This window comes from Ambystoma mexicanum, chromosome 1q, assembly GCF_040938575.1.
Source record: "Ambystoma mexicanum isolate Mex_15411 chromosome 1q, UKY_AmexF1_1, whole genome shotgun sequence".
Classification (NCBI taxonomy): domain Eukaryota; kingdom Metazoa; phylum Chordata; class Amphibia; order Caudata; family Ambystomatidae; genus Ambystoma; species Ambystoma mexicanum.
In genome coordinates, this window is record NC_090922.1 from 662,720,549 (window position 1) to 662,748,331 (window position 27,783).

At 44.7% G+C, this 27,783-nt stretch overlaps 1 protein-coding gene across 1 annotated transcript in view; it reads left to right on the plus strand.

Annotated features, from left to right (window-relative positions):
* The window catches only part of LOC138534963 (dimethylaniline monooxygenase [N-oxide-forming] 2-like), a 346,864-nt gene that overhangs the window by 11,607 nt on the left and 307,474 nt on the right, over positions 1-27,783 (plus strand). The window contains exons 2-3 of the mRNA XM_069641259.1: positions 2,078-2,217; positions 2,864-3,052. Of these exons, the coding sequence (XP_069497360.1) occupies positions 2,078-2,217; positions 2,864-3,052 (329 nt within the window). The remainder of the gene's footprint in view (positions 1-2,077; positions 2,218-2,863; positions 3,053-27,783) is intronic.

Below are 27,783 nucleotides of genomic sequence, written 5' to 3' on the forward strand. Positions count from 1 at the left end.
TCGAGGATGAGGCGGTACTTCCCAGATGGTTTTGGAACAAGAAAAACCCTGGAGTAAAAACCCCTAGCCTTGTTGGGCCTGAGGGACTGGCATGATGGCGTTCTTCAGCAACAACTGCGATAGAGCCGCAGACATTGCCGACTTCTTGGGCTGAGTTAGAGGAAGAAACCTCTTGATCAAGAGGGGTTGAACCAGGGGTGACATTAAAACTGAATTTCATACAAAAAGCTACATACTGGACTCCCAGGGAATTGTTTACTCTGTTGGAGACATTCAAAAGATTTGTGGCTCATTTTGGCATCCGAAGACACAAGAGTATGTAGACTGTGCTTAGTGAACAAAACGGAAGAAGCTGTGAAGAATCTATACATGGATTTACTCGAAATATGGGCTTTTATTAAAGATGTTTTTTCAATGTTTTCTCCATAAGTGGTATGATAAACGAGGATTAATTTTGGCTTGGACTACTTTAAGAGCATCCGGTATCACTAGCTCTTCAATCTTTAAAACTTCTTTTAGAAGATTTGCAGAGGCTTCAGGATTGAAATATTGCTAGAAATCTTGTATCTAAAGGTATTCATTTAGATGTATCATCTAATTGTATGTTGATGCGCATTTTCTTTTTTCTTGTTTTTCTTTCTTTTTGGTTTCCATTTTGTATTTTTTTGGTGAGGTTCTAGTATAAAAAGAATCTTAAAATTGAGACCATTTTATTCCCAGAAATATTTTATACTTTTATGTTTAGTCCTGCCACATTACAACACACGTATTTTATCAGCCTCAGGATGCTGTTTTTGCCTTATTAGGGTTATCAATTATTTGAGGTCTTGAGAGATGTGATCAGACTCCTTGATCTACCTCCTCTGTGGAATGTATGTTCCTCCACTAACACTTCTTCAATTTTGGAAGTCATGACTGAGGGCTTTCTTTGGGATATGTCTGTTACCTTCTTAATTTTCTTAACAGTATTCTTTTTATGAGTTGTACTATGCTTCAATCATTGTTAATCCTCCCGAATAGTTAATATATTCTAGTTAGTTTTAGGGAAGGAAGGTTTTGATCCCAATTTAAATTTTGTTGAAGACCCTGCCTTATTGTAGTCCTCTGTTCCGTTGATCATGCTGAGGTCTTCCTTGGCCAGTCTGATAATGCTTTTTATTTTGATTGGGGTGATTAACTTTCCTTTCATTGTTTCAGCGATACATGTGGGATAGAAAAAGAACAAGCTTTTCGGCTAATCGATATTAGTACCTCCAGTAGGCACATTGTCATCCGTGATCTGTAGAACTCCGAGCTTTACCTTGTGGTACAGCTTGGAGTTTAACTTTCTCGCCACAGAACACCTGGCTCCATGTGCACTCACTGTTTAGGCTGCTGTTCTCGCTAGTTCTCCAGCTTCTTCTTACATAAGGGAAGTCTTGGTTCGTAGGCTGCAACCAGTCTGTAAAGCCTCCTGCCTCAGTGTTAATTGGAACTACGCCATGGTTCACTCCCTGAATGCGGGACTGGTGCCATTTCTGGTGTCTTGATTTACCCTTCTCAAGGCAACAGACTCATTCCCCTGTCATGTATGTGGACGGTTCGATGTCATTTCATCGTCAGGCATTTCAAAGCCTGAAATTTAAACGTGTTTGACAGTTCATCAAATATTTCTTTTTTGGGTGGGGTCCCCTCCAATCCCTCCCTCCCTGCACCTATTTTTAACTATACCCAACCCCCCCAAACCACTTATCTGCCCTTCCCCCCACCGTCCAAAAATTCGATGAACTGTCAAACACGTTTAAAATGCAGGCGTTGAAATGCCTGACGATGAAAGAACGTCGTACCACTTGGACAATGGGTAATCTTCCTTAAATCACATTATTATTGGTGTAATACCAAGACAAAGGCTGATACGCTTATATCTGCTCTTCTGTACGCATACTGTGCTCTAATAACTCGAATCTCAACGTAGCACGCATACAATGTTTTGCCATCAACAATTCTTGAAATCCCTTAGCTAGTCATGAGCTTGTGTACTTCTCCTATATGTCCCAGAGCATTTCATATACTAATGGATTTGGTGTGTTTCTCATAGTGGAGAACATGGTGAAGCGAGTTGCAGTAATCGGCGCTGGATGTGCTGGTTTAGCTGCCACTAAGAGCTGCCTGGAGGAGGGCTTGGAGCCCACATGCTTTGAAAAGAGCAATGGCATTGGGGGTCTCTGGAGATACACGGTACATAGTACTTTTATATACAACTCTTATTAGTAAAAGTATACTGCATGTGTTTTTCTGCCACTCTTTCAGAGTGTGGGCCTCATCACGACTTCGGCGGTAACCCTTAAATCCGGCGGTAGGGCTAATGCCACCCGTGCTAATAGCGTTACCGTTACCGCCCAAGTCATGATGGGGCCCTATGTCTCCAGAAAATGTTTCGCAAAATGCACACGTTAAAATCCTTAATTTGCTTATTACAGCAGAAGTCAGGGTGAGTGGAGATCGGGCACCCTGGTGTGCCTGGGAGAAGCGGCTACAAAGATAAACTGGGAATATTAGAAGGAGGCAAGTGGTCCTCTTGAGTGAAGTGGGAGGCTTTGCATTCAGTTTGGGCACTTTTAAATTACTAGTCGACAGCTACAAATACTCGATCCATTTTTTTAACATAGCAGATCTGTATACCTAAATGTGGAGTCTGCAATACTGTGGCCTATAACGGTGAGGTCCAGAAAATTATTATCATTGCTTTGTTAGCTGTGGGAATGTAAATACATTCAATACAACTTGCCCTGAACATGTCGCATATTCAATGTGACACTTTCTTACCGATTGGCCTATACGCATCAGTACGTGTACGTGATGCTTGTTTCTGTCACTGACGCAGGAGGAGGTGGAGGAGGGGAGAGCCAGCATCTATAGGTCACTTGTGACTAACACATCCAAGGAGATGTCCTGTTACAGCGACTTCCCCATGCCCGCCCACTTCCCCAACTTCATGCACAACTCGAAGTTCTTGGAGTATCTGAAGCTGTACGCCGAGCACTTCAACCTCATGAAACACATAATGCTCCAGGTGAGACAATATTGCTTTGTCTGGTGATGGTGTTTACAGTGAGCATGCTTATCAGTGTGTCCTTTTTGGTTTTGGTGCCAACACCATTGCTACAGATAAGAAAGATTAAAGCGGTGCTAGAAAGCTGACTTTGTGGTTGGCATGACAACTGAAAATGCTGTGGAACGATCAGCCAACTTACTAAATATTATTTCTTGTTCCATTATGCTGATGTAATCCAATAATGGCTTGTTTTACTAACTTTCTCTCAATCAGGAGTAATGTACCATGTCATTTGTGTGTGTCACTTTCTAAGCTCGATCGCGTAGTGCTCTTTCTGTTCCACAGCCCAGGAGTTGCGCTATATTTGGGCTACTTTCCTGAGCCCCCTTGGGATACATGTAGGTTTCCCTACAGCTGATACCTGGCCTGACATCAGCTGTAGAGACACCAGAAATGCCTTAGGAGGAAGGATAGCTCAGGGGGAACATGTTTGTCTTGGAAGCAAGACAACACAAAGCAGTACAGGTTTGGATCGTAGTCCCATGTTTAGAGACTGCTGTCGGGTGTTAGGAGCATGTGTAGGGCAGACCTCCAGAGAACCAGACGAGGGGAAAAAAGCAACCTTCTAGCAGAACAAAGCTCAATACACATTTTGCAATGGTAACGTTTTATTTTTCACAAAAGAAAATAAATGCCAGCAGGGACATTCAAACCCTACTGCCACGGAGCACACTAGTTGGTTCAAAGCGAGCAAGACATTTTAAAGGGCAGAAGTGCCACTCGTGATACAAACAATATACATTATTATCTCATCACCCTAATTGGTTGTCCCCTACACACATGTATCTGGTCCGGATGTGGCGGCACATTCGCACATTCCGACTTGGGCGGTAAGGGATAACGGTCACTGACAAGGAGACCGGTCCAGTTAAACCCTTACCGCCCAATTCCCAGGTCCCGTAGCGGGAGCCGCAAAGAATGTGTGGTCTGACCACACATCCTTTACGGGTCCTGCTAAGGGACCAGGGCGCTAATAACTGGCCTGCTATTCACGGGCCCGTTATTAGCGGACCCGTTATTAGCGCCTTCCCCATTCCCATTGAGCCCTATGGGGGCTCAAATGGGAATGGGGAATGGTTGGTTGAATGGGGATTTACCGGGTCTGCAGAGGTCGGAATTTCCCGGTAAGTCCCCATTCAACGAGACCGGACCCGGTATTGGAGGCAGCCATGGTGCTAACAGCACCATGGCTGCCTCCAATTCCGGAATGAGGCCCTTACTCTCCGGTGGCCTTACCGCAGTTAGCTTGGCTTGGGGCAAAATCTTCCAAATCTTCTACCATCTTCCACAATTCTAACACTTCCTTTCGTTTCTGAAGCTTATCAACCTTATATTTAGACCAGTGGTCGAAGTGTACGAAAAGAAGCAGTGGAACTATGTTCCCTATTGGCCTGTCCCCGGCCCCCACCAACCCCATCGACATGACCCCTCACACTTACAATGCAAACCCTAAAGCACATGGGCTGCTGTGCACTGAAGTGCAAGTTTCAACTTTTTCCTACACTTTTATTGTAAAATTCCGGAACGGTTTCTTTTTCAAATAAAACTAAGGGACAGTAAAACTTAATTAAAAAAAGTAGAGGAGCAACTCTCCCAACCGCTCCTGCCCACTTCAACAAATGATTTGGACACTATGAATGTATAAATATGCCCTAATATTTCTTTATTTGTTCCCTGCTCTGGCCACGATTGAAACCTCCCTCCCAATGTCTCAACCAGACACTGCTTGTGATATTTCAATCTTTTATCTTCATATAGTGGTAAAACTCACACATGTATTCTAACGGAGTGGGTGGTGCCATTGTCGGCTCCACCCTCTCAATCTATTTTAACCCTTGAAAATATGTCCGTCTGTCAGAGGGCTGACCCAGCAGGTCTCTTACCATCTTTTGCCCCCTCCCCTCCAGTCACCTTAAATGCAATTATCTGTTCCTCAATGCCTCATCTCTTATTCTCCTCTCTCACTCCTCAAATCAACACCTCCCTCGGCATTCACCACATTCATCACTCGCACCTCAATACCATGCACACTACACTGCACCACACCATCTCCATCATGCACCCCTCCTCGCTCTCATCTAAATTAATAAAAACACAAAAAACTACTATGTATCGTTCCAACGCCCCCTTTATATTGGGTGAGGAGATCCCAGGACCTCTAAATATACAGAGCCTCTACTGTTCTTCCTTTATTTTGTCTCCTTAAAGTACAGCGCTGCCTTCTTCCCCCAATCGGGAAGGATCCTGCAACTCCTTTATCCTCTTATACAACAATAATAAAAAAAATAAAAGCAAACCGCCAAGTTGTCTTCCACCACACCTGTGTACATCAATAACCTCACTCTTGGACACTTATCAATAGCCACACTCACTCCCTCCCCCCTTTTTCTACTTCCCCACATTTTCTCCAGCAAAAGGTGCACTTACATCTGTTAATTTTCCTGAGTTCCTCCGTCATGGGGTCACATCAACGGACTGCACCATCTGGGAGATGTGCAGCGCTCCAAAGAACAGACAGGAATTCTGACAACCTGGCTCCTGTAAACCACTCCTGGTTGTGCACAAGGTACTAGTCGCTGCAGGTGGGCGTGGTCCCTCCAGATGGGTGGGCAGAAAGCCTCCGTCTTTGCGAAATTTGGAATCCCGTCCGGGTTACCAAATTTGTACGGCAGACCTCCAGGCAACCCTAGCTCGATATACCTTTTGCAAGGATAAAAAGGTTTTAATTTTCTTAAAAGAAAATATATTCCAGCAGGGGCATTCAAACCTTACTGCCACAGTGCACACTGGTTAGTTCAAAGTGAACACAACATTTTAAATGACTGCAGTGTCACTCGTGACACAAATAATATACAGTATATTTAATTTATTTTATTGAGCATTTGTAATACGCTTCAAACAACAGAATTGTGTTCCAAAGTGCCACAGGGCAAAATGGGAAGGGAACAAACAGGGGAAATAATCACAGTGCCAAGAAAACAAAAGTAATATATACAGTTGTGGTTCTACTAGGCCTTGTGGCTTTCGGCCGAACAAGTGAATAAGTGCAGGGGAAGTGCTGGAGGAGGGCTCAGGAGGAAAGTGCTAAGGGGAGCAAAGAGGCAAGCATCAGGCTAAGTGCTAGTACAGGCGACTCTCAAGGGTGGTATATGGAACCACCAGGCACGGGTCCGCAGGGCAGTGCAGTGGGGGGGAGGGGTGCTGGTATTGACTTGGAGGAAGGGTCTGAGATCCTGTGAGGTTCGTGAGGATCAGACGACTGGTCACAGCGGCTGTTGAGTGATTAGCAGGGAAGGGAAAGGGGGAAAGGGGCAGAGAAGAGCAACGTTTTGATCAGTTTCTGGAACTTAAGGCGGTCCGGCTCAAGTATGAGAGGGGCAGGAAGGCTGTTCCAAAGGGAGGCACCAGCCAAGGAGAGAGACCCCCCCCCCAACACCCTCCCCTACTGCTTGGAGATGCGTTTTGACAGTCAGAGAATTGGAATTAGAGGAGCGTAGGACTCTAGCAGGGGAATATTTAGGGAGGCAAAGTTGACGATAATGTGGCCCCATACCGCAGAAGGTCTTGCGAATGAAGTAGAGGGTGTTGAATTTGATCCTTGCAGTCACCAGGAGCCAGTGGAGTGATTTTAGGGATAGAGAGATATGGTCCATCGATTTGAGGCCAAGGTTAAGTCTTGCAGCACTATTCTGGATTAACTGGAGGGGGTGAAGGCAGGAAAGACAGAGATTGAGAAAGAGGTTTTGCAGTAGTCCAGCCTGGAGGGGACCAGGGCACTGGTGACATTGAGCTTCTGGGGGAAGGTGAGAAAAGTAAGAATGCCTCTGAGGAGGTGGAGCTGGAAGTGACACCTTTTGGTAAGGTCCATGATGTGAGGGGTGAAGGAGAGAGTGGTCTCAAAGATGACCCCCCCAAGGTTTTTGGCCTCACAAGATGGTGGGGTAGAGGGCCCAAAGAGGGTGGACAAAGGGTAGAAGGAAAGAGGTCACAGGCATCCCAATGAGGAGGATCTCTGTTTTACTGGCATTGAGACAAAGATAATTCGCTGCACACAATGCCTGAATGGCAGAAAAACAGTCGGAGGTGAGAGAGGAGGTAGAGGGAAGTTTGAAGGAAAGCTGTGTGTCATCGGCATAGTATTGGAAATGAGGAGAGAAGGAGCAGATCAGGAGAACAAGAGGGGTGAGATATATATTGAAGATCCATGGTGATAGGATAGTGCACTGGGGTAGAGAGGGTGGTGGTGAAGTAGAAAGGGCCAATTGCAACTGGGAAGGGAGGTTAGTGAGGAAAACAGTGATGCTGTGGGTGTCGGAGTCGGTTTAGGAGGATGGAATGGTTGACCATGTCAAAGGCAGAGGAGAGATCGAGGAGAATGAGAACAGCAGGAGAGCTGGAGTCGAGATTTGAGTGTAGGTTTCACAGGTGTTCAGGAGAGCAGTTTCCGTGCCTCTGGATTCCCTCATTGGTTGTCCCCTATACACATATAGCCTTTCCTTATTGGATGCCAGGTGATTTGTTACAGTGCCTTGTATCAATCTTCTTTTACATGGTCCTCGGCCTTGCCGACTTTGGGCACTCACAATTGGTTCATTTGTAGAAAAGGCTCCTCTCCCCACACATCAACAGTGTGATGTGCACATAGTAATTATATACAAGCTCAGTGGATACTCTTGAGGTTAAGATAGCTCTCTGAAATGCAAGGAGCTTTATCCAATCTCAGACACACTGGCACCCTCTCCATACCACCCCATCGTGGGCCAAAATGTGTTACTCTCACTCTGTGCACCCCACAGTACAAATCACAGGGCATCCTGCTTGTGCTCCCACCCTCAGCATATGCCCCCTCCCTTGGGCTGTAAACACACTAATCGATCAAATGCTGAGGGATTTAGAAGTTCCAATAGTGGCCACCTGGTAGTTCAAGTAGAATGTCTGTGGGTCTGGGGTCTTGGGTGCTCTAAATCAGGGATGGGTGTTTGGCAGCCCCAGACCTCTGCCCTGCCTCCCATAAGATCGTCCTTCAGAGAATAGCACAAGCCTACTCGCACTTCGCTGTCCACATTCCTTTTGGGTTACATGGACCTGCAGTGTGAAACAATGAAGGGTTATGTCTTAATTGGTAAAATGACCTTCTCTTCTACTGCCTGAGATGGGAATGGGGATGGAAAATGACAGTACTGCTAAGGCCGACATCTATTATTCCTGGATACAGGGTCCTGGCCATTCTAGGTCTAGCTTCCAAAATGGCAGTGGTTCGGTATACTTCGCTACTCAGAATACTTAACTTCTACAAACTCTGCACTTAATAAGAGCTCCTACACCCTATCGTCCCATGTGTACACCTCCCCCTGCTACCTCGTGTCATCATTTATAAACACTGTTCGCATATTCTCAATCTAAATCGTTTGGGGGGACAGGGTATCTGGGCATGCATTCCAATATTCCCCGTCTTGTTAATCTTACCATAACTCTGCTGCTATTCTCTGTGCTTCCTCATATTTCCAGGTCCCCTCTTTGGGCACCCAAACACGACCTACATCATGCAAACTTCCCCTGCCTCGGCATACTGTGCTAGGGTAGATGTGAGGTAAATACACACTCTGTCACCCGCCAAATCAACCCAGTGCTCAGTGTAGATCTCTGGGTCCGGTGTAAGCATGGTCCCTGTCACTGGTGGTAGAGGGGGCGGTGACCACGTGGTGAGAATATGCTCAATTCTCACCCTACAAGGTTTGTTAGGGTCATCTGTTTGGGCCTACCCATCTTTTGTACCCAAAGGTGCGCTATTTACCCCAAATGTGACCATCATCATTGTGCTATTCGTAAGAGTCTACGCAGCATCGAAGGATCATCTGGCATGTGCAGAACATCACCAACAGGAGCACTCCAATAGGGACCAATGTTTTCATCATTGCTTCCATCCAGGATGGCGCCCATTAGACCATATTATCAAACCAGTCATCCATTTCAATTCCACCATCAGTTTGCATATTTGTCTTCAGCTTATGCAGGACCCCTATGATGTGCATCAGGGACCCATTGCCTGCATCATTTGGGGGTGTAGACATACAGCACGACAGACCCCCACCCCTTCTATGGCCGTTAGCACATCCAGAACATGGTGGTTCTGGAACGTCATCAACCTGACGGCCCTCATTTCACTCTTGATCGTGTTTAGTCCTTGCTCTGTATCGTTGGTAACTGCCCACCTCACTATCTGCAGCCATTTTGCATTTGCTGTGGCCTGGGTCCCTGGTACCATTATCAATGCAAAGAAGACCCCTGCTTTGTTGTACAGCTGAAATTTGTCAGATCAGTAGTTTGAGTTACTGTCTTCTAAGTGAGTGCTTCTTTTTTCTCACTCGCAGGGGCTCGGCGTGGGGGGCTATGGTTATGCTCTGCCGGTGGTTGGCTTTATCATGAGGTGCGCTTCCTGAACCACAAGGATGGCTAAATGCAGGCTAGCCAACAAGCATATGTCCCTCCATGATGGTGGGAGGTCCAGATTAGGGATGTAACGGTATAACGGTATACCATTAAAGATACTGTGAACAACTTAAATGAACAATAATAACCGTCACGTTTTTTGTACCGGTATACCATTTATACCGTTAAGTGTGCTTTTCAATCTGATTTGAAAAGGCTGCAATAAGCAAGTGCTGCGCAGTCTTGGTCTTGCACTGTTGGATGGGCCGTCTGCCAAGGGGGCCTTGTTTGGCAGACAAGAGCATATGGAAAGTGAAGCCACATTAGTAAATGCAGCTTTGCTGCTGTGACCGCTCTTTCTCTGATCAGTAGAGTCGGGTCAAAGATCAGCCGACTTTGCGCAATTGTGTTGAAAGCTGCCCAGTGCCTGAACCTTTGTGTTCCCCATGCAAAGCTGGTAACGATGAGCTGACTGACTGGCTCTATAAGCATACCAGAGACTCCAGTTCATAGACTCCGCCAGACCTGGATTTCATGGGAAAACTAGAACAGTTATTTTGTTTCAGACATTATTTATTTGCCAGGCAGCATACAGATTTTAAACGTTTTCACACAGTCATGCTGCTCCGCACTACAGGTCAGATCTTCTATGGTGATTGTCCCGATTTTCAATTGCAATTAGCAAGACCACAGGGACATCACAAGGGTGAGCTGAGAGCCTGAATTGAAAGTGAGCATTTTATTTTTCCTTTTGTTCATATGTACACAAATGTAATAAAACGTTCAGTGACTTGCAAAACAGTGGAGCCAGGAGCACTTTGCTTAGCAACCACTCAGCCAGCAGGGGCAGAAATGTATGTCCCAGCATCATGTGCCATTAGTTTAGTAAGTTAAGGTCCTACTGCACTGAGCAAAACACACATTGGAACAGCTCTTGCTCTGGCTGTGCAAATTGTAAAAGGACAGCCCGTGAAGTCATGCATATCAAATTACTCTCCCCAAGGTTTAGATTCAAGGAACTTAAGTTTTTCATGGTCATGGATCGGATAGCCATCCAGTTCTGTTTTAGCTTAGAATTCTGGCATTTGTAGTTTTCCCACCAATTTGAAAGAAAGGGAACTACACATCCCAGAATTCAAAGAGTGGAATGAACTGGAAGCCCTTCTGATGCATGTCTACAAACAACGTTAGCTCTGTATACCAGGCATGGACTGGCCTTTAGGGCAATAGGCCCATGGCCGAACCAAAAACATGACATGCTTGTGGGGCCAGTTTTTTGGGTCAAAGTGGGGCACTTTTTTGGCCAAAGTGGGCCAGTGTGATGAGTGACTTCACTATGCGGCTAGTAGTTTTGACCACTGTTGCTGAATAAATATTATTTTAGATTTACAGTTTCCAACACATTTGATCAAAAATCTCCCCCTTGGGTACTATTCAAACAGTGTTCCAAAAGGAATGAATTCCCATTTGCAACTGTGGGCCACTTTTATGTTGGTGCCCAAGACAATTTTATACCCCAATCAGACCATGCTGTAGACTGTGTGAACACTGGCCTATCAGTGCGTTCTGCTAGTAAATAAACTGCCCCACCCCCCCCACTGTCCTCGGTGTAGATTTGCACATTGGCACTAGAGTTGTTGCTTCGCTTGATCCCTTACCTAACTGCTTTCTGCATATGGCACTGGACTCAAGCAGGCAGGACAGATTCTACATTCAATTTGGAGTATCCAGAGCAATGGGGGTGAAATATTTCTTAGGTCTATTCTCAATTTGTGACACCACCCGTGAAAGAATTCCTCCCTCTGAAATTGCATCACAACGGTCCTAATGCACTGGGGAAAACTGTAATGAAGGGGCTGTGGTGAGGTGGTGGTCTAGGCCATATTTGTGCCGATATTTATTCTAACTTTGTCATTTTCAATGTAAAAAAATGTTTGCCACTATCGTTAAGAAGGTAAATGAACACTTATTGCAAGAATCAAGAAAGAAATCAACAGCGCCCACTGAGTGCTGTCCCTTTAGGATTACATGGTCAGTGGTGACTCCAACATCAGACCTTCGTAATACACCAGGCAGATAATAAACAAGCTATAGTGATTAGATCACTATGCAACCGTTTGGTGTGTCTGTGTTGGCTATGAAATGTTGACAAAAGAAACACAATGACATGGGGTTTAAGACCGCACAAGTGACTTTTCTCCCTTTAATGGAATAAAGAGTTGTCAAAACAAACTTTTTGTTGCAGCGAGGGGACATGATGCCCATGCCAAGTGGTTCCAAAAAAATGCAAGTCGAGGCTAATTTTCAAAGCGATGACCTGTGACTGAGCAGCAAGCTCATTGCTCAATATGTGCATTATAACACTTCCACTAGTCACTCTTTCATTCAAGGCGATCAATGAGTGAGCGCCATGAAAGACAATTCTGCAGCCGCCTTAGATTCCTGGAGGATCAGCTAAATATGTGCAGAGACAAGTTTTCAAATGCTACCTTGCTACAGCTGGAAAATCCTGCCTGCGTATTCATAAGTTAACTAAAAAGCATTGACTTAATGATAAGTTAAAGAACTTCAAATGCAAAAAGGCAATGTTAAAACATTTTTTGGTACAAGTAGTTTCAGTTGGATCCGTTTTAATGCCATTCCATACACCACATGTGCCTGACACAAAATCAATATGTTAGCAATAGTAATAATAAATACAGTGCCAAGAAGGAAAAGGCTTTACTTTGAGTTGGCGGCTTTGGGGTTTATATATTTTTAATGGATGTTTTCTAAACATATGACAATGGGGATTTTCCCTGGCTCTATCATTGAATTTACATATAATAAGTCACACCGCGAAATTCACTCATCTCTGTGGGTATTCCCTGCTGCTATACCAAAGGGTATCATGGCCGTGATTACTGAACACCTTTTGGCCCGCAAGTAAACTAAAGGCTGTAATGTAAAGAGAGAGTGCGTGTGTGTGTGTATGCACACAAGCGCATACTACCATCAGCCTCCATTGATCGGTGGCATGCAGATTATCATGATGGCAACCTGTTCATCTTCACTAGTAGCCAGTGGGGGAGCTAAAAGCCTAAATGACCACTTAAGAAAAGGTATTAAGTTTGCTTTGCCAGTCGCAGCAGGATGCCCCGCCCTTCCTCTCCTTCACCCATGTGTTTGTGTTGTTTGGTGGAAGCAAGGGGTGGCATTTCATTGGAAAGTATGTTGAAAAGCCCAATTCTGGCCCTGGGTACCTGATTTTGTTTGTGATGATAAATCAGACAATTTATGACCTTTTTAAGAAAATATTTGTTAAGATTAGTTAATTCCACCTGCTATACCGTGATAACCATGATATACCATCATTTGGCAAGAAGGTTATCGTACCGCCATAAAACTAATACCGTGACACCCCTATACGCCTGCTGGCCACAAACCCAATGCATATCCATCAGTGCACTTCCTTAGATCTGGAATATACACATTCTTGTTGATTTTATTGATGTTTCCTACCAGAACAGTTCTGACCCCTCAAACACACCTGGTATTCTCCTTGAATTTGAGTTTGTTTTGGTTCAACCCATGTTAGCTTGGAAACGTGTGCTGTCCAGATGTCATGACACAGATTGGTAACTTCCCATATGCCTTTCTTCATCAAACCCTGCCAGGCCCCCTGCTGTAACCACTGTTCCTTCCCATCCATTGGATATAAACGATACACCATCCATCTTGGAGTGGGTGCGATGCAGAGCTTTGATGTTCTTGGCACACCTTTCATTATCTCTATCCATCAACACAAGCCATATTCCATGCGCCTGGAGCAAGCTCTGCTCTCAACATAGCGCCAGATGAACTGAGCATTGATCATCTAATGACAATGTTTCCTGGGGTGCTAGCATCTTGGGTGCCCCTTATGCGTGGGTAATCAAGGAGTAGACATGGCCTCTTCCATTAGCCCTCTCTTTCCACACTGAGCACATGCCATTGTACCATATGTTGCTATTTTCAGGATGGTGCACCTCCTGCATTGCATCTAGACCAAGACCCTTGTATTCATCCTATTTTCTCCTGGTGCCCACTTCTCATTTCATCCTAAGTACTCTTCTCATCCTAAGTAACCATATAACAATACTCATTATTTGTGATTTAAGTGATAATTCAAAATACGTTTCTGTCATTCAACTTCCTCCCTCATCTACACAACCACCCCATCACACACCCTATATATGCCTCCACCATATAAAACCACTACTTAAATACGTCAATCCAAAAATAAAACCAAAAAATATACTTACTACTATATACATCATGAAATTATAATCGTAATAATACTTCAAATGTTTTCTTTAAAAAGTGCAGTACAGTTTTTACAGTGCATGAAAAAGAAATTTTTACCGTAAGCAACCATCATAATAACAAAAAATGTATTCAAAACCACAAATGAAAATCAAAAATGCGTGTCAGAACTTGAGGGCGCTGATGAGTAATACTTGTTGTAATGCATAAACCAACATTTATATACATACGCCCTTGTGGGCCACTTTATTATTATTAATTTTTTTAAATAATGTGCCCTCTTCTCTATTTGGTATGCATTGTTCCTCTTACACTTCGACAGTTCATGTATGACCAAAAGTAAAACACATTGTTCTGTGGATTCTGGCAATACATCGGATGCAGTGGGCGATATGGGAAGCCTGTTGGACATCTGAAAGGTGAACCCAACAGTGCAGCTCCTTCATCTTGACCACAAATGGATTGGCATACACGACCTTGAATGGACCATTGTACCTGGGCTCACTCCACCTGCGGACAAAGGTCTAAACACAAATAGTATCTCCTGGTGATGACTGAATAGGTGCAAGCTTGCCGATTCTGGTGCAGCACTGATGTCTTCCTCTGAACATTGTGGTGCTATCAGTTGAGAAATAAGTTTGGTTGAGCACGTCAACACAGACGGGTATTGTTTAAATTCATCCCACTAGATGGACGCATCCTTGTGAGCTTTGGAGGCACTTGCAATTAGGGATAATGGTGTGTGCATGCACCGGCCCGTTACTATTTTGTGTGACAATAAATGATGACCTTTACAGGGTTGCGTCCGTATGCTGAAAATGGCACAGGGCAAAGAGTTAACTCATAACTTTGCCTTTAAAGGGCCATTGATGCGCTAAACTAGGTCATTGGCCTGGAGTGATAATCTGAACACATCCTGTGCTTTATGCCTAATAAGGCAGTTATCTCTTTGTACAACTTGTTAAAGAAGTGTGTGCTGTTATCCGATCTTAATATATAGCACACACCCCGTTGAGGAAATACCTCTCTCACCAAGATCTTTGCGGATGATTTGGCATCTATCTGGAGGTGTACAAGGACCAGTCTCAACCCGACAGAAGACGGGGCACACCACCACTATCCAATATTAGTACGTGTCCTTCCTACCATTCCTACCATTCCCCCATGTTCACGTAGTCGATGTGAAGCTGACGGAACAGCCGAGTAGGGTGGGGCAAATTGTCCCTTATTGTCCGCAGTGTTTGCCCAGTACTATAGCTTTGGCACACCGTGCAGTTGAAAATGAACCCATTCAGTCATTCTTGTAGATCGGGGACAGACCAGTCCTCCTGTATGTCTGCAGCAATATGTTGTTTAGACACATGAGAAGGATAGTGGAGTTGATCCAATGCAACAACCATCAACTCGTAGGGCATCCTCACCTTACCTGTTTTGCGTTGCCTCCAAATTTAATCCCTGGGGTACTGTACACACCCTCTCTTTTGCCACAACAGTTTCTCATCTTGTGGGGCTCATCCCTGTAACTCAGTACTGTAGTAGTATGCCGAGTCAGATTACATTGTCACTCGGCATTAATGGAGGCTCTGGAAGCACCTCAGGAGTGCAATCAGTTCAGCTGCCTGGGCCTCATAATGCATGGGCAATCTTGCCTGTACTATTGTCTCATACTCCATCTACTAGGTGGACCACAACTGCACCTGTATGCCTTCTCCCTGTCTCTTGGTCAATTGCTGTCGACCCATCAACAAACACCTCTCCTTCGTCCAGAGCATAGTCACATGCTTTTGGGGTGTCACCGTCTGGTCCCTCATAAGGGGTCACTGTTTTGTATCATGGCATGTGGATTTTGGGGATGGGCAGTATTATCTCATATGCTAATTTTGTCTCCATTAAGATGACCGCATTGAGCGTCATGGGTACCTATTTGCATGCATTGTTAATATCTTGAATTTATGTATATCATTTATCCCTCTACAGCACCAGCAATCTATGCGTGTGTCTATCACAGACTGTAAAGCAGCTATCATATTACACATATTGACATCATGGCAAACACAACCCTTTGGCTGAGGCTGTGAAGCCCCTACCTTTTTGGGAAACGCTTACTTTTTTAGCAGCCAGTCTTAAATTAACACTTGTGCACACCATGAACTTTTAACTTTAAAATTTGTAATTACATTTCCACTGGTTTATATTTTGGCGATCTGCACATCCCTGTCTCTGCCTACAGCAGAGGCAGGGATGTGAGGCACCTGGACCTGTGACACATCCCAGGGTGTACTGTTTCCAGGCGTCTATCCAGATGCCATGACAATGGTACTAAAACAGTTGATAGAGCGCTGCTTGCACGCTCTCCATTCTCCCGAGGCTACGTGACTCAGCAGAGGTTCACTGAACCAAGGTAAGCTCAGAACAAAAGCGTTCGTACATTAGATTGTAAAATTCAAAGGCTTTTATTGGTGAATGCCCAGAACGCCCCTACAATGACACAGTATCCTTTGACCAATATAGATTCACGTTGCAACCGAGAGTGGAAGACAGTTCAGCTGCAGTGTATGTATTGTTCAAATACACGCAGGAGCTCTTTAAGTAAATACCCACACATTCTACTGAGCCACTAACTACACAAATTAGTTTTCAAACTTATAGCAACTTGAACTTTTTGCCGTCAGGTTATTGAGCAGAGCACTCTCCATACCTGCAAAGAATATTTGCCTTTGGTTCAACTGAACAACGTGAAAACTTAGAAGGTAATTGATTATGAGAACATATGCGTCACACATTACTTAGATTATGCATTTATAATTGTTGCAATGTTTTAAATGAATGCTTTTTTTCTTTTTTCTTTTTCCCCTCTAAACGCCATTTTTGAAAAACCTTCTTAGTATGTAAATGCTATACTCAAATCATGTTCTATGTATTTTCTAATGCTGGTTGTTACATCACTTTGTATATACCTATTGTGGCACCTATACATGACTCTTTGTATGATAGAGGGCTTGCCCCTGATGAAAGAGTTTGAAAACTCTGAAATGCATTGGCATTAGAGCTCTCTTATCTACTTCTGGGCCCCAGCTGACCTGGTTGTTACATCACTTGGTATATACCTATTGTGGCACCTATACATGACTCTTTGTATGATAGAGGGCTTGCCCCTGATGAAGGAGTTTGAAAACTCTGAAATGCATTGGCATTAGAGCTCTCTTATCTACTTCTGGGCCCCAGCTGACCTTTTCGTTTGTTTGGATGGTAAACTACTTGCCTCAGATTGGAGTACTTTTTGAATACTTTCAACGATTTAAACGGAAGAAAATACATTACAAGAACTTTATTCATACCATTATTTCATTTCCAGTAACCCTGTTAGGGGCACAGGATGAGAGCAACTGTTTAGTTCGGTGTTCCACTCACTTTATTTTGTTTGTGGTATATATTGTGTCCAGGTGTCTCTGGACTTTGCACAGCCTGCTCCTTTAAATCTTCATTATTATAATTTTGAACTCATAATAACCTATCTTGGAAGCTGTGCCCACCCTTTTCTTTTGCATTTTTCCACGGCTGAGCTATATAAGACATTTCACAAAAAACTAGCCCCCATTCTGTTCAAAGTGTGGGACGAGGCCAATGACCGTGGCACACTCCCGGATTCCATGCGTGAGGCTGTGATAACCGTGCTCCTCAAGCCAGACACCCCGCACATATGCTCTCATTTAGACCTCTCTCGCTGATCACCTCTGATGCCAGAATCTTTGCCAGAATTCTAGCTACCAGGCTACTCCCACATATGCCCACTCTGGTACATCCCGACCGGGCAGGATTCATTCCTACGTGATCCACAGCCCTAAATCTCTGGAGGTTGTTCGGAGTGATGGCGCAGATCAACCCAAAGGCGAATGCAGCCATTGCGGCTCTATACGTCGAAAAGGCCTTTGATTCGGTATCTTGGTCCTATCTGTTTTCAGTGCTCAAATGTTTTGGCATGGGGACGTACGTTATCAAGTGTGTACGGCTACTCTACACCGACCCAGAAGAAGAGGTTTTACTAATCATAGCCCATCTTCTCTTTTCACCCTGGGCAGGTGTACCATACATGGTTGCCCTTTATCCCCCATATTGTTTGCCTTTACAATCGAGCATATGTCAGAATTCGTCCGGAAGAACCATGGACATAGAGGCATTAGGATGACTGGCCCTCAACAGATAATATCTCTCTATGCGGACAACACTCTGCTTTATGTTCGAGTTCCTGAGGTTAACTTGGGACCTATTATGGTTGACATTCACAAGTTCAGAAGTTACTCCGGATACAGGATTAATATCTCGAAATCTGAATTGTTCCCACTAACCTGGGCCACACACAATTTATCCAATCTTAGTGGTTTTAAAGGAATGGTTCGCCCAAAAAATGTTATTGCCCAAAAAGATGGGCAATAATAAAAAGCAATATACTGGCACTTTTTTTTTTTAAGTCCCTATGTAAAATTTTGAGCAATTGAAGCTCAAAATATACAAAAGCAAGCACATGGGGGCATCCATTTTGTGAAATGGACCTGCCTGTGCTCGCTTTTGCTTTTGCGGCACTAATGAAGGAAAAGCCAGCCAGCTGTAGTAAACAAAAGCTACCACTGGGTGGCTTTTCCTTCATTGGTTTTTCTTTCTGAGTTTCTCAGGCTCCTCGTTGCTCCCCACGGGGAGCCCGAGAGCCCAAAATGGGAAAGCTGCTGTAAGCAGAAACACTGCGGCATGGAAACACGACCGCCTTGTGTTTCTGCCTGTCTTGGCTTTCCAATTTGGGGCTCTTGGGCTCCCCGCGGGGAGGGGAAGCCAAGGCAGGCAGAAACACTGCAGCATTTCTGAAAACAACCGCGCTGTGTTTCTGCCTGCAGCCGCTTTCCCATTTGGGGCTCTCAGGCTCGCACGGGGAGCCAGAGAGCCCCAAATGGGAAAGCTGCTGTAAGCAGAAACACTGCGGCATGGAAACACGGCCGGGTTGTGTTTCTGCCTGCCTTGGCTTTCACTTTGGGTCTCCGGTGCTCCCCTGGGGGAGCACCGGAGACCCAAAGTGATAGCCACGGCAGGCAGAAACACAACGCGGTTGTGTTTCAATAACACTGCTGTTTTTCTTTCTAAGTTTCTCAGGCTCCTCCAGCTCAGAGGAGCCTGAGAAACTTAGAAAGAAAAACTGCAGCGTTTTCAAACACAATCACGTTGTATTTATGTTTGCGGTAGCTTCAAAAGCTACCGCAAACAATAATACAATGTTTTTAAAGTTGAGGTTTTTCGGGCTCCTCCATCCGGGAAAACTTAGAAAAAAAAACGCAGCTAGTGCTTTTTTTATTTAAAAAATAGCACTGACCGAGATGCAGCTGGAGCTTTTCTGCCTGTAGTCTCCACTCTCTGTCCTGCGAGTCCCGGCACCAATGAAGGAAAAGCCACCCAGTAGTAGCTTTTGTTTACTACAGCTGGCTGGCTTTTCCTTCATTAGTGCCACAAAAGCAAAAGCGAGCACAGGCGGGCATCCATTTCACACAATGGATGCCCCCATGTGCTTGCTTTTGTACATTTTGAGCTTCAATTGCTCAAAATTTTACATAGGGACTTAAAAAAAAATGTGCCAGTATATATATTTTTTTATTATTGCCCATCTTTTTGGCCAATAAACATTTTTGGGCGAACCATTCCTTTAAATTGTCCCCTGTTTGTTTGTTACCTGGGTATAGTTGCGTCCAATGATAAACGTACTCTCTACGCGGATAACCATGAAGAACTTTTGCAGACACTGACAACCAAACTACATCTTTGGACTAAACTCCCTATCTCTCTGCATGGCTGAGTAGCTCTTCTTAAAATGGTCGTCCTCCCCAAACTACTTATTATTTTGGTAATATCCCCATCTGGCCGGGAAAGGCTTTTTATACAAACTTCTGTCACCAGCTATTTCATTGGTGTGGGGCTGGGGGACTGCGAGGATGAAATGGATCAAACTGGTGGAACCATATTCGACTGGAGGTATTGCAGCCCCGGACTTCGAACTATATTACCTGGTAGCTCAGGCCCAGTTTGCCAAACACTGGTTCGACCCTGACGACACAACCACGCATATCCCTATTGAGAAATACGCTGCTTCCCCTTCCGATCTTAGATCTGTCATCTTCAGTTCCAATCATAAAGACGCCTGTGAGTTTGACCCTTTGAGCACTACTACACACGCATGGTATAAAATGTATAAAAGGATTGGGGTTGGCGACTCCATACGTCCTGGAGATTCCACTTTGGGATTTCTCCCGACATCACCCCCACATTTGATAAAAGTTTGAAAATAACATGGGACCCGGACAAACAACTGAAAATGTGTGATATGTTCCCCGGGGGCACATATATGAATTTGAGTGACTTTGTGAACACGGAGGGGGGGGACCACTTAAACGACTTTAATACTACCGCATGAGGGCCTCGTTTGCAACTAAATGGCTTATATTACTTATGGAACCATACTACTTGTGAAAGCTCACGCGCCCTGACTGTGCCCAGTCGGGGGAGGAAGGGAGTCTCTACCCTATATTCCCCAGTTCAATCACACTCTAACTCATGTAATACTATAAAAACAACTTGGGAAATGGATTTGGGTATCACATTGAATGAGGAGCAATGGCTCAGATGTTGCCAACTTACCAAAACTGTTTCCTTGAACTCGGAGTTACGATTAATACAGTTTAAAATTCGTAACCAACTTCACTATACCCCTGCTAGGTTAGCTAAATTTGTGGATGGTTGCACGGGTTAATGTTTGAAATGTGATGCACCAAATGCAGGCACCTACCATATGTCCTGTGCATGTCCGTTAATAGCTATGTTTTGGGGCCCAGTCGCAGACATCCTTGAAAAGATTACGTCGATCCCTGCATCCCTATCCCTGCAGAAATACCTGTTTTGGGATATTAGTAAGGTGGCTGAGACCACTCGTCGCCTATTCAATGTAACATGTGTGCTTGTGAAACGTTGCATTTTGAAGTGCTGGAAGGCTACACACACACCCCGTATAGAACCCCGTATAGAAGACTTTCTCCGGGATCTCACAATGGTTAATGAATGCGAAGAACAATATGTACTAACTGTATCAATGTCTTGCCACCCCAAAGACATCTGGGCTCCGTTCAGGGGCTACCTGTGTGATATGCTCACTGATAGTGACTTCTCCTCCTCTTCCTCGCCTTGAGCTGCTGTTTACTATGAAACATATATATTGTAATTGTGATGATGTATTGACTGTGACAATGTGATGTACCTGTGACGTGTCTGCTTTGTTGTGACTCTATAAAATAAAGTTTAAAAAAAACAACAATGGTCATCATGTGACGTGAAGGCAATGAAACATTCCTGAATTAGTATTTCCAATGCATGGACGGATGTTTACGTGAGCTGCCAAGTTCTGCTACCTACACGAAATCCAGTGATTGTGGGATAAACACTATTTTATCTCTTGTCCTAGGTGCACTCTTCCAGAATGTATTTTATGGCGTCTGGATAGAGGGTGTGAAGAACACAGTATTCTAGAAAGCTGCATCAAGCAGTTAATGGCGGCAAGCACTTGGAGGTTTAAAGAATTAGTGAAATGGTACTCTGCACTCTTGATTGCCTCTATGGAGCAGTTGGCTGAAAGGTTAAAACCTGGGATGTTTTAATCTATTGCTTGCTGTATGGCGATTAATTTGACGTACACATAGGCCTAATGAACAGAACATCCTGACATAAAAATGGATGCTTACATTATTTTTTGTTGCTGCCCAGGGAATTAAAATTGTATATTTCAGGTGTATTCAGTAAAATCCACTGGTGTTCGCAGAGCAGTGAAACAGTGTTGCTACAACTGGCATGTGTCCTTTTGTGTTGTCCTGAGAGTGCAAGTCATTAGGGAACATTTTCTGTTTCATTTTAACTAGTTTAACCTGCTTCCACCCTTGGGTACAGGGCTGTGTTTGGTATTATTTGGTATGTAAGCAAGGCTTTCATGGAGCAACCATCCCTTCCTGTCATGATGCCTACCCCTGGGCATCCGGATCAAGCCCATCAGCCCCGGGAGCAGGCATCCAGGTATTTAATAAAACCCCAGCAGCCCCGTCTGGGGGCTGTCTGGGTTCAGTCCTGGCGCCTAAGGCGCCAGGCTCATAATAGAAATCAGATCATAGACTTTACTTACCTCATGCAGACCATGCTGCAAATGAATCCAAGCCAACGTGAGGCCTGGATGGGACTATTTTTCTACAGGGACTATTTTTTACTCGGGTGTGGTTCTAGGGACTTCTTACCTGGAACTACTTTGGAGGCTATTTAAACCACGCCCGAACAGCAGCACAGGCTTTGTGTTATTCTGCATCCAGCAGCGTAACACTCACCGTGCCTGCAGTCAGCATCCAGTCTTCAGCCACGCCCGTCTCGAATCTAGAGCTCCGAGCAATAGAAGAAAGAAGAAGGAAAGGTTAGAAAACAGATATTATTTCAATCCTTACCTGAATTCCGGATCCATCACGTCTTCGAACTTGAAAAGGACATTATTCTACACGCGTCGCATCGCCAGCTGCAGCGCCGCGCCATACTCACCTGTCCTCACAGCATTTTTCGATCCGGCGCAGCCTCCATCATTTTCTCCGCCGAATTCCACCATCTAGGGGACAAAAGAAACATAAGGTGAGCCAAGAGAGCCAACAAATACAACCTCTCCACTATAGACATACCTGATTAACAACTGGAGGCATTATTCTGTAACAAACCTCAACTTCGTACGCCGCACCTGTAAGGAGAGAGTAACCAGCAATTTAAACACACGCATCTTTTGCCGGACAGTGTTGGGTAATACAGACTCTTACCTCAACACCATCAGCTGCCACAAGACAATCTTCCCTTGGACCCAGCTGCAACACAAGAAAGGAATGTACAAGAGTGAACATCGGACATATTGAACTCTTTGAACTTTATACTTACGGGTTCTCGCCTGGAACCTCGGAGTCAATATTCATCCGGAACTCTTCCAACACCCTCAAACCAGTGAAGTAACTGGTATCTACACGCCCCTGCATTCCACGCAGGATGGAGAGCTCATCATTTACAAACATAAGGTGAGCTTACAGAAAGCAAATATCGGTGGTGATTAGTGGGGAGAACAGTGGGGTGCCATTACTAAAATCCACGGGTGGCTGAATCCCTTTCTCCACTTGCAGGAGAATATTTCTACGGGTCAAGCAGACAAGATTAGGTGGTCCAGTCCAGTCTGTCATATCTGCACTACGCTTCACGTTGGAGGAGGTCGCAGCTGTCCGGGTCCGATCGACGCCCCTGTGGGAGCTAGGTGAGCGTAACACTTCCTTGGTCATGGTGAAGAATTCTGTGGTCCATGCTTGAAATCATTTAAGTGGAATGTGGAATAACAGGCTGATCCAAAGGGCCCTTTTCCTGCAGATCCTTACTGGGTTATTTTCTTGCTGGTTTTGACCAGGTCGGTGTGTGGGAGGAGGATATGCTGTGTGATTCTGGGGTGTTTCCCTGTCCAATTCCCAGGAGATATGATTCTATATCTGGGGCTTCTGAACTATCCTTTTCCTATCATGTATGCCGTTTCTCATGTTTCTTGGGCCTGGCTGGAAGTTGTTGTGTGCTACTGTGCCGGAACCTTTCTTTTCTAGATCAGTTATTCATTGGGGCCTTATCTGACTTTCTCACATTTGGACCTTTCTCGTACATAAACCTGCTGTTCACGAAGTCTTTAAAACAAACTGGCAGATAAAGATGAGCGGAAGAAGGCAGATGGGCTGAAAATCCCAAAACACCACGGAATTTGCATGCTGATGCTCTCAAACTCACCACCAAATTCAAACTGGTACTCCAAACATGTTTCCAGGGTGTCGAATCAAAACAATGGGATTGTACTTTAATCTACAGATTTTGTCCAAAAGAGGGGAATCAAATTCCGATACATGATCCATTTTCATCTTGATTTGAGAGGTGCTCCAATGGAGTATATATTCGAGCCAAGCTGGTTGCACTGGAAGATAATATTGAAAACATTAAAGCTAAAAGGGACTGGATAGTAGGTTAAGTAATTAAAACAGGGCTGTTTTGAAAAAGTGTTAATCTATTGTACTGATTAATTATGAAGACTTAATGATAGCGCCTTGCAAGGTCATGTGACGCAATCATTCTTTGTAATTGTTAGGCAGAATTATATGCATTACCCTTTGGGAACACTGCAAACAATTAAGACTACAAGTGACAGTACAATTTCACCTTTGGTACAAGCCTGTACTACACAGTTATAGTGGTAGCAGTAGCGGAGCAGCCAGACCTATCTCAAGAGTAAGTGAGCAGTACAAATAGTTACACAAAGGACAGCAATTACTATGATTCAGGCAAACACTGACTCAAAGTTTCTAAGTAAAAGAATATATATTTATTTACTCAACAGTTGTATAACATTTCACTATTCTAGGCAATGTCAAAATCACAATCATAAATACACCACACCACTTCCCTTAAATTCCAGACAAGTTAAGCTCACAAAATGAAGTAGGAGCAAAATGGCACTCCAGCAATTTAAAAGGGAGGGAAAGACAAAGTTATCAGCAATTAGGCAAAACCAACAGGTAAGTATTCTGAGCAGTTGAACAAGAGAGACTACAGTGAGGAGATCAGCTTGAAAAGGCTTAGGGCCAAAGTCAATAGGTCAAAAGTATTTTGCTCACGGTCAGACAGTTCAGGTTAGTTCACAGTAAAGTTTGTGGCACAGATTCCGGACGAGGTTGGTTGGTAGAAAAGTTAGTTCAAAGAGAAGAGAAGGACAAGCCCTCGGATTGGAGAAAGATTTCAAACACTTTCACCCTGGCTGAGCGAAACGCACAACTGTATTTGCACAGTACCTTAAAACGGAGAGGGAGCTGTAGCTGAGGCAGACGTTCCTGGTAGTTCCTGCAGACTCACGGTTCCTGAAGTGACTGTCGAACTGATCAGAAGTAGGAAGACTGGAGGGTCCTGCACTACCCAGTGAAGAAACCAGCAGCAGCGCCAAACAACAAATAAAATGTGCGCTCCTTAAAACCCAAGCAGGGTCTGATCTTCCTGGCTATCAGGCCCACTGTATCTCTGTACAGCGAATTCGACCAGAGGAGGGGTCATGGCTTGTAGTTTGGGCAAACTGGTTTGTCCCACCAGCTCAAGGGAAGAAGTTTCCTGGAGGATATTCTCTGTCGTCGGACTTGGAGATTTGGACCTGCAGCAGGGCTTCACTGGGCGGTTTAGTCATTGTAGGGGTTCTCTTCTTCCAGTTCCTCGTTGGTTCTTTTGTTCCAGTGGCGACTCTGTTCTTCCAGTCCCAGAGACCTGCTTTTTATGCAGTTTTCCCCCATTCATAGAGCCTGGCTGTCAATCACACAGCAGGGTGGCTGGCCTGGCAAGGCCAGTCCCCTTAGCCAATCAGACAAGAGTGCGAACTTGGGTTACCAAGTGAACCCATGGCAGGGGTCCGAAGACCCCTCCCTCACATCCTGCCTACCTAGACTATCAGGCACCTTAAGGAGGGCTTCTGTGCAGAAGCCCGCGAAAAGACAGCGAACAAAGGAGTCATCCCCGGTTTGGCGTGCAGAGAAAAACACGAGAAAGACTTTATCAAAAATAAATGGCGACTAAACCCAGCCGGAACCAAAATAAAACATATATGGTCAAGCGAGTTTTATGTTCAAGGCTAACATAATAGCCTAAAACATTACCATGTTATGTAAGATAACCGCGGTAGAAAAGTTAGGGTAGATACCACTGCCACCAGCCAAGTCTTCATGTTAAGGGAGCAAAACAAGGCTCCAAGAGGCCGAGACAAAAAAGGTTAAGAGTTAACCCTTTCCAATACTCCATGTAAGATGGGGTGTACTGGGTCTGTGGTTTACAGTGACTATATAAAGTTAATGGCAACTTTATCTGTTTCTGGGGGACAGTATTCAGCCCCAGAAAAATGGAGTCAGTGGGAAGTCTCAAAGACAACCCTGTGTCACTGCACTGAAGGTGCTGTGTAACACACACAATAAGTGGTTCACATGGAGTAGGTGAGGCTCCAGTGCCCAAGATCACACAGACAGTAGAAATACACATAGCAAAACACATGTAAGAGTGGGAAAAAAGGCTCACACTCTAACCAGGTAAAAATAAAAATCCTAGAAATCCAGCAAAGCTGCTGGGGGACTCTTTAGGTAAGGGAAATCAACCATTTATGAGAATTCTCCCTAACACTCGCCCCCCACCCCCCAGACTTGGGGAGATGAGGATTTAATCCACTCCTGGATGAATCTGAACATCCTAGAGAGACCATCAGCATTTTGGTGGTGACATCCAGCTCTGTGCTCAATGGTAAAATCAAACCCCTGCAGGCAGATTGACCATTTTAGCAGTGTTGGGTTTTCCCCTTTCATTTACATTAACCATCTCAAGGGTTGGTGGTCAGTTTGAATCACAAAAGTACATCCATTCAAGTATGGTCTAAACTTCTTCAGACTCCACACAATGGCAAAGCATTCACACTCTATGGTTGCCCACCTTGTGTCTGGTTCCTTCAGTTTCCTACTGATGAAGCAAATGGGGGGCTCCCTACCTTTCTCATCCAGTTGACTAAGGACTGTCCTATAACGATATTGGAGGCATCTGTCTGCACATTGAAGGGTTGGTGATAATCAGGAGCTCTTAGGACTGGAGCTTGGCAAAGGGCTTTCTTCAGGCTTTCAAAGGCTTGAGTGCACTACTCATTCCATCTAACCTTTTTGGGGAATTTTGGAGAGGAGATCACATTCAAGGGAGAAGCTATGGTCCCATTGTTCTCAATGAAATTCCTGTAGTACCCAGTGAGACCTAGGAAAGCTCTCACTTGGGTTTGGGTAGTTGGGGTGGCCCAGTTTTGCACAGCTGGTAATTTGCTGGGCAATGGCCTTATCTCACCTCCTCCTACCTCATGACCAAGGTAGACCACTTTACTCGACCAATTTGACATTTGCTTGCCTTTATGGTCAGATGGGCCTGCTCAAGAGCCTGCAAAACATATCCAAGGTGATCAATATGTTCTTTCCATGTAGGGCTGAACACTGCAATGTCATCCAAGTATGCCATGCAGAAGTCCTCCATCCCATTCAGAACTTGATTAACCATCCTTTGAAATGTAGTAGGTGCATTCTTTAGTGCAAAAGGCATTACTTTAAACTGGTAGAGGCCTGCTGGGGTGGGAAATGCAGTTTTCTCCTTGGCATAGTCTGTCAGTGCTATTTGTCAATAGCCTGAGATTAGGTCAAAGGTACTGAGGTACTTGGCTGAACCAAGTCTATCCACCAGCTCATCTGTCCTTGGCAAAGGATGGGCATCAGTCTTAGTTACTGCATTTGGAGCTCTATAGTCCACACAGAATATCAACTCCTTGGATCCTGCCTTTGGTACTAGAACAACTGGACTAGACCATGGACTGGTAGAGGGCTCTATAACCCCAAGATCAAGCATCTTGTTGACCTCTCCTTTGATGTGAGATCTCACATGTTCTGACATTCTGTAAGCCCTGCTTTTGACAGGTAAACAGTCACTAGTGAGAATATCATGCTGGCCCCAAGGGGTCAAGCCTGCTGATAGAGAAAACAGGGAGGCAAACTGATTCAACATAACTTTGCACTCCTCCTGTTGTTGCAGACGTCAGCTGAGAAGAGAGATTAACTCCTTCTATATGTTCGTCAAAAGGTTGGCCTCTGAGGAGGTCAGGTAGAGGTTCACTCTCCGCTTCCTCTTGAGCTGAAGCTAGAATCAAAACTCCTACATCCGGTCTTGAGACATAAGCCTTTAAACGGTTGGTGTGAAAGACTCTGGGAGCCACATTAGGTCTGCCTAAGTCCACCAGATAGTTTACCTGTCCAAGTTTGCCCACAACCTTGAAGGGTCCTATCCATTTGTCCTGCAAAGCCCTCTGCCTT